Consider the following 11976-nt stretch of genomic DNA (forward strand, 5'->3'; position numbering starts at 1 on the left):
CTCTCCTCTCCTCTCTCTCCCTATGCTTCTATATGCCTCCATTACACATTACTAACTTTGTGTCTCCTCTCTCCCGTAGTGTGTCCTCTCTCTCTCTCCCTGTAACTTTCTGCAGGTTGCCCTGGAGCTCTATATCTCTGACGAGCAGTCACCAGCCACATCGACCTGATCAGTGTTTGATTGTTGTGTCTTGTTGTTTTTCTTCTTTTGTCTCTCCTCTATCCACTCACCCCAACCGGTCGAGGCAGAAGGCCGCCCACCAAGAGCCAGGGTCTGTCTGATGTTTCTTCCGTTAAAGGGAGTTTTTTTCTCCCCACTGTCGCCAAGTGCTTGCTCAAGGGGGATTTGTTGGGTTTTCCCTATGTAATAATATTGATAACAGTAAGGTCTAGACCTTATTTTGTAAAGTGTCCTGAGATGACTTTTGTTGTGATTTGGCGCTATACAAATAAAATTTGATTTGAACAGCCCCACCCTGCAGAGCATTTCTCCATGTTCGTAATGGTTATACTGTACTGTAGCTTTACGTGACCCCACTTTGCAACCCTTTGTCACTATGCATTTGAAATAGGTTTCATTTTAAATCCTCTCCATGTCAGCCATCTGAATAAAGGCTTAAGTTTTGCATAAGAGTGGCTTTTTTTATGTACACTTTTTTGTGTTAAATAAACTTAGATGTATGTTAAGGCACTGATCCAAATGCAACTCAAAGATTTTCAGATTTAAAACTTGAAAAAATAACTTTTTATATTGTTTTTCTACTTTTTCACAGATTAGTAGCTTTTAGATCTAGATTGTGTGTGTGGCACTATGAAACAGAAGACATAGGACATATACATCCAAAAAAAACAACTTATACAGGCACTGAACCAAAAATAGTTTAAAGGTAAAAAAAAAAAACTGTTGGCACACTATATTGAGCGCCTCATAATTTAACTCGATAGTAGCAGCAACGTTACAACCTACACAGGATCTTTGTCAGGCATTGTCAAACAGGCTTCTCACTGAAAGGCACATTTTTATGTGCACCTGCTAAGACAGCACTCAGGTGTTTTCAATCGGACTCATTTGAAGACAATCTGCTTCTAAAAAGAATCACTCAGGGCAGGACTAAAATACGCTGTCCAGAAACTCCCCACTAAAGGAGCAAAAGACGTCAACATGGGAGGAACATTCAAACTGGAAAATACAATGTAGAAAAAAAAAAAATCACAAAAATATCAAACACATGTAAAAGCAATCACACAAGACAAGACATGAAAAAAGGAGAGAAATCCTATTTATAACAACTTATTAGTCTCTAATCCAACTTGGACAACAATTGGCTAAAATATAGATAGTATGCCAATTATTAACCATACTACAAAAAATGGTTTTAGATCAGAATCTAAATTTAAGCCTTTAGGAGACAAAGTATTGAGAGTGAAAATGTAAAACGCCTTCATTTCCAAAAGGATGTTATTATTATCTCCTCCCTTTCTAGGGCTTTTCACACGTTCAGTCCCAATATGTCTCAGTGTAGATAAAACATGTTTAAACAAGTTGAAATGAGCAGCCACAGGATTCTTTTGGTCATTAGCTCATATTTTACTTCTACGTATGTTCTGAAATACAACATGTGGTTTTTCCAATATAGGCCAAAACACAAGGACATTTAGGGACGGCTGTGGCTCACGGGGTAGAGCGGGTCGTTTCCTAACCGGAGGTTTAGCAGTTCGATTCCCGGCTTGTCCAGTCAACATGTCGAAGTGTCCTTGAGCAAGATGCTTTGCTCCTGGTGCTATGTTGACAGTTCTATGAGATCAGGTACTAACAAGAATAAAATTAGTATAATTTGTCAATCCCTAACAGGTGCACTAAAGTGTCAGAGTTGAAAGGGGCATGTCGACTTAACTGTTTGTACAAACCAACACAGTCAAAGAAGTCTAATCAGGGAGAATAAGTGGGAACACCTGTGTTATCATGGCTGTGTAGAGCTTTAATGTGTTATAGTGTTGGTCATAGACACTCTCACTCCCACTACTGTCCCCCTCAGCCTCGCCTGTCAACACTTTACTCATCACTGTGGAGCAGTTTGATTGTTGCTAGGTGGTGATGAGCACTTACTGATTGCTCTCACAGGTTGGATGTGGTCCACCACTTTTTGTGTGTTTAGAGGCATTTGAGAGCGTAGTGAGTGCTCCTCTGAAACACCTCTGTGTACATTTTTAAACAGTACTCCTAGTGATACGCAGCTTCACTCTTTTTTCACTCAGGATTGACTATAAAAAAAGTAACAAGTACTGATTTTGAATTGCATCTCCATTCTCAAATCTGGCAACAGGTAGCTTACTTGAGCTGATTCCTGGGCACTACACTCAGCTGATGTTGTCACAATAATTTTTAAAACTGTCATATGCGTTTGCCTTTTGCTGTTGCTTGAGGTTTAACAAATAACAGTGGCATTCTGATGAAAGTGCCTTAGTGGTGGAAGAAGCACTCAGCTTGTTTACTTAAGTAGCAATACCAACGTGTAAAATACTCTATTACAAGTTTTTAAAAAAGCCCTGCATTTGAAGTGTTATATAAAAGCACAGTAATATTAGTACCAAAATATACTTCAAGTACCAGAAGTTAAGGTACTCATTATGCAGAATGGCACATTTCACATGAATGTACAGTATCATATTACTGGTGCATTGTTGTGTATAATGTTAATATTGACTGCCTTATATACAGGGTGGGTGAAAAGCAACTAAGAATTAAAAATTGGCTATAGAACTTGTATCACTGGAGTCATGATGAAAACAGTCTCTAAATAAATTTCATATGAAATGCGATTTCATTTCATATGAATTTGATATTTGAATGATTGAATTTGATTCATATGAAATCCTATTTACTATTGTCTATTTACAGACTGTTTTCATTATGACTCCAGTGATACTACAAGTTCTATAGCCAGTTTTTAATGCCTAGTTACTTTTCACGCACCCTGCACTTGTATATAATGTGGAGTCCTTTACATACTGCTGGGTAGCTAGTGCTGTCACCTCACAGCAAGAAGGTTCCGGGTTAGAGCCTGGGTTGACCGCGGCCTTTCTGTGTGGAGTCTGCATGTTCTCCCTTTAGCTACGTGGGATCTCTGAGTACTCTGGCTTCCATCCACAGTCCAAAGACATACAGCTTAGGTTGATAGGTGACTCTAAATTGCCCGTAGGTAGGTAGGTGTGTGTGTGTGCTTGCCTACATGCCAGCCCTGTGACAGACTGTTGTAATTGTGAATGGCGTGCACGGTTCTGCTGCAGTTGTTCCAAAATATGGTTACTTGAGACATTTTCTGCATTGTCACCATCATCTCACCAAAACAGCCAAGGTAGAGCAAAGCATTTTATTGCAAGTATTAGTCAAAGGTACACTTCAAACTAAAGCAAAGCAACACTAAAAGGCCAACAACTTGCAAGAGAAAGTTACAAAAGAAAATACAATAAAAACAAAGGAATCGAGCTGGAATCGAACAGAGCCTTTGCAACATACAGAGACGGAGACATTGATCATCTGGTGGTGAAGGTTCACTTCTCGATGTGTACATCCATTTGCTGGGGCTTCACTCAGAAGTATGAGCCCCAAGATATTTAGTTTGAAATAAGACTGACAAAAGAGTGATGCTACATTGAAAAGAATCTGGACAATCAGCAAAATGTTAAACCCTTGGCCACTGTCAATTAGCTGTCTTCAAAATCATTACAAGGAGAAATCTGCATCAGGAGCATTATCTCTTCTGCAACTTTTGGATCAAAGTTATTAGTGGAATGGCTAATGTAATAAACACAAGTTAAACACGAGTAGACAGAGGAGTAGATGTTTACTAAATCAAAAATCGTGGTTTAGTGGGCAAAGGGCCTATTTGCTTTGGAACAGGATTGACAACACTTCAAAGCTCCATGTCTCCGATCCTCTGATGGGGTGAGGGACAAAGACATGAAAAAAAAAAAAAGAAAAGAACGGCAATTAATCACAAAAAAAAAAAAAAAAAGATCCTTGGTTTGTTATATAACCACAGGTCTCTGTAATCCAGCACTCTGGGGAACCTCCTGGTTCTGGTCAAGCCTGGATCAAAAAAAAAAGGCAAATACACAAAAAAAAAAAAAAAAAAAAAAAAAAAGATCCTTGGTTTGTTATATAACCACAGGTCTCTGTAATCCAGCACTCTGGGGAACCTCCTGGTTCTGGTCAAGCCTGGATCAAACTGTATTTGACAGTACTGTTCTTTGGATTTGCTATGCATGACAACACAGTGATAACCAGCAATGTTACACAAACACATGGATGTGTATAAAAGTCAAATTAGCATGTTTTCATGGGTTTCCAGATATCTGAATTGTCTGGAGGCAGTAAAGCACTGCTCATCTAAGTAAACAGTTGCCAAGAAGTGTTGCCAATTGCCATTTGACCCACACCTGGTTCTGTTCTGACATCAGTACAAATGGACAAAGCAATTTTTGAAAGCTTGTTTGAACATCAGAAGTTGGCGTAGCAATGTTTGTGGTTTATATGCGAAATAAGAGATGAATGTGCCTGTTGGGAAACCAGGGCAGATCAAGCACGCTTGTATTCTAGGTAAGTCACCCAACACAGGCATCGCAGAGTCACAGAAATCTGACAAATCATGTAACAACACACTTAAGGCTGAGGCATGTCTTTTCTTGTGGAATTAGACCTGTTCCTGTGGTAAAATGTTTTGGCTTCACCAGAAGCCTAAAGAACTCTGCCTTTCCAACATCTTTCTTTCCTTGCCCCAGCAGGTTTTTTTTTTTTTTTTAAATTACTCTACTGTTACTGTCTCCCATCTGCCTTTTACTGGCATGGGAAATTTACATTGCTAATGTACCAATTAGCAGCTTGGGATTTATATAAAAAAATAAAAATAAAAAAAAAGGTCAGCTATTCAACACTCGAGTCAATGTGGTTCTGAAATGGTTCCCTTCATCAGAGATGAGCTACAACCTGTGAGGGTTGGCTTTTGGTCTTCTCAGGTGGTAAGAAGAGTGGAGGGTAAAAATAACAAAAGGAGGCAGGACATTGACCTGTAGATACCAGCCAGAACTTGACACATTGCTTTTTGACAAGTCAAATCTCCCTCCTGCTTTTCCTCCACCTACCCTCACACCCCCTCCATATTGTTGTGCTTGTGTGTTTAGGAGAATAAGGTATCAACATGGAGGGGGAGGGGCTAAAGGCCTACTACTCCTGGCTCCACCCCCACCACACTGCAATATGATGCGAAGACTCCAGCCGCTGAAACACACTCTCTCAATAAATACGCCATAAAATATTCTGCATATATATATTTCATATATTTAAAGAACAACACATTTAAATAGGACAACAAAATAAGTCGGCTCAAGAACAATTTTTCAAAGTCAGATAAGTAAGACAAAACAGAATATTTTTACAGTTATACTTTGACGCTAAAATATACTGTATAAGAATATCGCAATCAGGCATTACATGTCATAATAAAACCAATTTGCAGTTTTCTCTCATGTAGTATAACATATGCAGCATACCAAGGTAAGTGAGGTGCAGTGTTTTTGAGCTCTCTTGTAAGCGAAAGATTTCAACCCCTGGACTGTAAAGGTACCCACTGAACTGCAGACCACCCTCCTCAGTTTTCAGTCAGCACCCTACTGGCTCAAAGACAGAGATACTGCTGGGCACACATTCCCTCCATCAGGGACAAGACACATGGGAGTGCATTGCACTACGATGGAAAAAAAAAATGCCATGGGCTGCTACTAGGGCTGGGCATCATGTGAAAGGTTTCAATACTGACACTGGTTCTGTTCATTAATGAATGCATACTTCACTGCAACTACTCATGCATTTTTGTGCCTTTACAAATTCTGATCCTACTTATGTTGCTTACTTTAGTAAAAATGCCCTTCAAGAAGAAAACCTTAATTCCTCAGTGCAACAATTCTCAATTTGTAAAAGGATCCAGGCAGTTGAGCAGCCTTTTTTTTTTTGGTTTTGATGCCAAAAATCTGGGAGGTACAGTTATCGTGTTTTGATACCCAGCCCTAGCTGTAACAGAAAGTATTGAGTGGCTGTTCCAGAGGGAAAACCACCACCCGAGAGCAAGCTGACTCAACCGAGCCAACAACAAAAGTCACAGGAGCATGAGGCACACTTTAAATGACCGGCTGTTTTGTTTGGTAACACACATTCCTTTGACTCCTCATTTACGCTGAGGTTTGGATGCTTTCCTCCCCCTGAACCGGAAGAAGGAAGGCGACTGGAGGGACAGAGGCTGAAACCTCCTGGCCATGAGTCAGAGTAAGAGTGGCAGTCTCTAAAGTGCTGTGCTATGTTTGTCATTCACGGGCCGGGCTGCGTCACACCACACTAGTGTCGGCTATGGCCCCAACCACCCCACCAAACCGACATTCCACTGTACCGACGACACTATTGGTCCAAGACACTAAATGCACTATAACCAAAAACTCAACCACAACCCTATACTTGGCATATATTATTTTTCTACATAGGCTTAATGTCTAAACACATGAAACACGAGTTTGCATTGCCATCTCTAAAAAACAAATGTGTACAGTAAGCGTGTGTAAAATGCAGCCATTGCTGCAATGCAATGTGTTCTGGTAAAGGAGATTCTATTTCTTTGACTAAATTTTCATCTTTCAAATTTACAGCACCATCGAGAGGAAAGGCACTTTCTATGGACTTTGTCTCACTCCACTGCTACCTACCACTGAAAACAGAGAGCAACCGAAATCAGGGATATTGATCGATCACTCAAAATGGAATACACCTTCACTTTCGTTTAAAAGGGAGACACTGACCTTTACAGTTAATTTGGCTATTTTTCTTCACCAGACGTTTGCCACATTGTGAGAAAGATGTTTGCTCCTCAGCTTTCATAAAAAGACTTGTCTGTATTGTTAATAATCCTAATCAAGAGCCAAAGGCCACAACTAGCTGCAGGCTGTGAGCCGAGTATACCCTTTTGTTTGAATCCAATCTAACAAGTCATTTTAATAAAAGTGGGAGGACAAACGAGATGTTTCCCCTGCTATGCAACACAGATCTGTTGAAGAGAAATTGGCCAAATAAATGACTTCATATCCCATCGAGCATATACTTCCATGGGCCCCAAATGGTCATTTCTCTACAAGCTAATATTTGCAAAGCAGAGCTGATTAGGTGAGGCAAATGCATCTACTATGTAAACATGTTCTGCCCTCAAAAGTGTAGTGTATACACAAACTTAACATCCATTACACACCGCAGAGGATGAGTTACAAATGGATTTTAATTCAACCTCTAACTCGTTCAACCCCGAACATGACCTGCCACATACTGGTAAAGCTGTGACTGATCAGCTTTGGTTCTTTCCAAACAGCACATGATACTTAAATCAATCACAGGAGCCACTGTATCCCACCATATTGTCCTTCAGCTTTAATCTTTCTTATGCCTCCCAGGGGGATCGGATGGGATTGTACGGTTGTGGCATGTAGTCCTCTGGCACAGGTGAACAAATGTTCAGGAGCCAAGGGGAAAGAGAGCAGCAATAAGATTACAGAGTTTATCACACCACAGATTTACCAGGAGGCCAACTCTTTGTGAGTGCATAAAATGGCTTGGGTAAGGAGAGGAGTCGAAGAATAGCAACAAAGGTTGCAATCTGACGTGGATCCCCCGAGGCTTTAACACAAAGGAATGGAGAAGTACTCTCTTGATATATTATTCAAATGTGTCCTTGAAATGGATAAACAACACTTCCAAACCCACTTGCCCATTCTTTTCCACTCTCCATCTTGATAAGGAGCAGACGTCAGCACCACTTGAAGAAAACAAAAGGACATTCAAGAGCAAAAGCTCAATATATCAATGGACTCTTCTTTTATTCTACCATTTGTGGTAGAATTAACAGTGATGTAACACCATAATACAAAGTCTGTCAGCGTAGTTCTGCTTTGTTTTCTCTGGGGTTTCCCTCCATCAACTGTACAAACATCTTTTTTTTTTTTTTTTAAAAGGAGAGAAAGGAGAGCATTGAACAACTTGCAGCCTCCCCCCAAACACCAAAGCAAGAGGTGGTTTAAGTCCACATCCCTATCAACAACAGTATGACAGTTCAAACACACATCACTAGCTTCAACAACCCCACCACTGTTCACACATACACTATGTTATACAGTGACACAGGAACAACTCAGTCTATTGCAATAATAAATCTTTGTTATATCTTTCTAACCATTACTTATCATCATACATTTATTACTAAGATTAATAATTAGACTACTTCTTTTCTGTTAGCAAAAATAAGTGGTGTGCATTACATAATTTAAAATGTACAAATATACTTTCAATCTGGCTTTTTAAAAAGGCTTTCAGACACAACTGAAATCATGAAGGCTCAAAGCCATTGGTTTCCACACTGGAAAGCTAGCCTATGAAAGGCAGTCAAATAAATCCAACAGTAGATGCAGGGCCTTGCACTACACTTCACCGTCCAAAAGAACGTCTGCCGTTGTACCGTTTACTGGTTCTCAATGCTGACCATATCTACAGAATGGAATCCTAAATCTAGAGCTCCCCGCATCAATCCCAGCAGTGGAACCTTCTCCTGTCCTTCAGTGAGTGAGGTTTACCATTTTCTGCCCTACCTACCTACTCACATAGAGTCATATAGAGGTTCAGCTTCATATTCAAATTCAGACAGAGTAGCACCACGCCTGTGTTCAGTCCTGAAACACATGCTTCTTTTAGTGCAGATAACTTTTAAAAACAACCCCACGGACAAGCTTCAGGTCACCAGTGGCACAGAGGAGCTAAGTGGCAACTGTAATACAGACAGACATTTCACATCGACAGTCAGCTGTACCTCTGCTGCAAATGTTGGTCACCCACTTGGCTCCTTGTTCTGAAGGCAGTGCCAGCTTTGGACCGGTTACATGGACAGGAATTAACCCTAGCCCTGGACTTAGATATCTACTGAAAGAAACAGTCCATGCCCATGAAGCTGACCCACTAGGTACAAAAATACACTGTAGCAGCTGGATCCATGTCTGGTGAATATTAAGCAAAAAGACAACTCTGCCTGCTTTGCCTGAATGACGCTCCAAAGCAAAGCCAACAGCTAACACTGCAGTATAGGCAAACACAATAAATATATTGATCTTACGATGATCTGAATGAGATGTATAGAAAAGTCAGTAGATGGTTGTTGAGAAGAGGCATCGGGTGAAACTTTCTTGCTTCAAACCATCTTATGCTGTCTGTCTGTTGGAGTAAGTATTTTGATTTCCTTCCTCAGTGAAACAGGATCCCTAGATTAAGTTATACAGCTTTTAACCTCCAAATGTTTAAACCTCCACCAGGCACTTGGATACTACCTCTTTATGGCCTTTAGACTCTACTTTGCTGCTGTCAGGTGAAAAGCTTTGCTCAACAAAACGGGTCATTCTTAGGAATCAAGAATATCAGCCTCGTTAGCAAACTCTTGATCACAAAAATCTAAAATGTCGATTGATGATAAAGTATTCTCAAACCACAGAGGTGCATAAAATCCTTCAAGTAAAAACATGAAAAATCACCAAAAACTGCAATTGCACCATTTTTGCCCAATGGCAACATGCTTTTCAATCATCTCACAGAGGAGGAATACATGAAAGTGCCTTGCAAGTGGCAAACTTTACTCCTTTCAACAAAACTCACTTTTAAATGAAATGTGTAACTGTTCTTTATAGTTGCTTAAGTCCCCTAAAATCCTCTTCCCTTCGTTCAACTGATTATTGCACTAGAGGAAACTATCGACATGATCTCTATTTAACCACCACGTCACGAGAGCAATGTGAGATAAAGCACTGAGGGAAATGCAAGTATGACGACTACTAAGAGTAAAAACATAAGCTTACATGATAAAATGACTTTTAAAAAGTTAGGATCATAAAATGCTTCACATAATGTAGAAGAAAAATAACAGCGAGTCAAATAACAGTGTTATACTTCAAACTAAATTCATAGATGGCTGCACTTGATATATCAGCCACTATATTCCTCTCCTGTTTAAATGTGACAGCTGACTGCTAAAGATAAATCAAAACTGATCAAAGACCTTAACAGGATAAGTCCTTCTGACTATAAGGGGGCATTTTTACCTCGCCGCCAACAAGTGGCAGTGTGCTCAAAAGAACAAGATGCTTCATACAACTGGTGATTCACACACACACTACAAAAAAGTGACAGGACAGAGGAAAAAGTTAAAAGGAAAAATAAAAAAGTGACAACTGGGAGGACCAAAGAAATAACTATGTTCCGAATGAAATCAGACACCACTCCAGAGTCTGGCCCTTCCTTTTCTGCTCCTTCATTCATATACTGGGGAGAATCAAAAACAAATGACAGAAAAACTGACAGAATGTAAAAGTGCTGCTGCTCAAACTGACTTGAGGTACTGTAGATGGCAAAGGAGCAGATTAGTGGAAAATAAAAGTTAAAAACAAACAAGAACAACACCTAAGGGCCAAAAGTAAAGGAGACAAACAGGGAAAGAAAAAAAATGGAGGGGCAATGAACCGGGGACCTGACAAGGATGAAAATAAACTAGTTGGCTGGTTTCATATTGCATAATAGTGCTGAGTTTCTCTCGTTTTTTTTTTTTAAAGCAGCATTTGCATCCTCAGTCCAGTGTGGGGGTGCCTCCTCCCCTCCCTCCTCCCTGCTTTCCTCTGCACAGTGTCAGGTCCAGATTGAGTAGGCGTGTGGGACAGGCAAGACCTGCCCTTTTGAGGACTGACTGGCAAGCCTGGCATGTATGGTCATGTCTGGGTTTGTGTGTGTATGTTAAGGTGGAAATGGTTGGTGTAGCTCAAGCGAAGTACATGGTCCTCAGGGTGTCATGGTGAATCTGAACAGCTTTGGCCAGTGCCTGGGGGTCCCGACCATTACTCTGACCAGACACATGGCTGCCCTCAGCGCTGCACAAGGGAGAGGAGAAAATCAAATATGATGGGTGACAAACAGTACTGGTATGCATGCAAGAAAATTGGGCACATTCTGCAAGTAATACAAGACAACTGCTGCAAAAACACTGCTGTATAACACGTCAGAGTTCAGGACCTTTACATCCAGAGTCAAAAAAGCTGTTCTCTCCTCACCTGTCATGTTCTTTGTCCACCAGATGGTAGCGGGCACGGAAGGCCACCAGGTGGGCGTAGTAGGCTGGCGCAGGGATGGAGACTGAGCGGGTACAGCGCACGTAGGTGTGGCACAATTGGTAGGTGAGCAGCTGGAACTCGTCCGCGGTAAAACAATTGTCATCCCACAGTACATGGTAGTGGGAGGGCCGACTGGTGCCCTAGAAGAAAAGAAGGAAGTCACAATTATATTATTAGATTTAATAGCCATTTTACTGTAACTAATTGCTACTACTTTGGTGATGCTGAAAAAACCTATGAGAAATGATTGAGGATCTGCACAGACATACTTTGGTGACCAACAAAGTCTTCATAAGGGAGGACGTTAGAACAAATGGTTAGTGAGGCAAGAGGGGACTTGTAGAATCTTACATATCATAATGATGAAAGTTTTAGTAAGGAATCGGAACTCCTGGCTTCTGATTTTTGATTTAGTTTGCACCACTTTGTCCAGATGTGTTGCCATTCTACACAAATGTGCAAACGTGAGTATGCTTGGTGAAATTGCACCACGATCTAGTAAACTTTTACTAGAAAATGTAGAAAAGCCTACATGTTTCCACAGGCAATATTCAAGTTCCTGAGGATATAACTTCCTCTTTTCTCTTGTTCACCGTCTACAGTATTTGAAACAATGCATGGCTCTGCACGGTCTTCAGGCAGTCAGATTTTAGTGAAGAATGTAATTAAATAGTACTGAAAAAGGCAGTAAGAGGTTGGTCTGACCTGTATTCCAGCGTGACTGCAGAGGTAAAAATCAAACTCGTAGGGA

At 40.6% G+C, this 11976-nt stretch overlaps 1 protein-coding gene across 1 annotated transcript in view; it reads right to left on the reverse strand.

The window, feature by feature from the left end:
* Positions 1–7294: 7294 nt before the first annotated feature.
* Positions 7295–11976, reverse strand: part of ago3a (argonaute RISC catalytic component 3a) — a gene marked incomplete in the record, with an annotated part of 33733 nt that continues 29051 nt past the window's right edge. The window contains 3 exon segments of the mRNA XM_020590148.1: positions 7295–10985; positions 11166–11365; positions 11931–11976. Of these exon segments, the coding sequence (XP_020445804.1) occupies positions 10877–10985; positions 11166–11365; positions 11931–11976 (355 nt within the window).

The sequence above is a fragment of the Monopterus albus genome, unplaced genomic scaffold, assembly GCF_001952655.1.
Source record: "Monopterus albus unplaced genomic scaffold, M_albus_1.0 scaffold11.1, whole genome shotgun sequence".
NCBI classification, from domain to species: domain Eukaryota; kingdom Metazoa; phylum Chordata; class Actinopteri; order Synbranchiformes; family Synbranchidae; genus Monopterus; species Monopterus albus.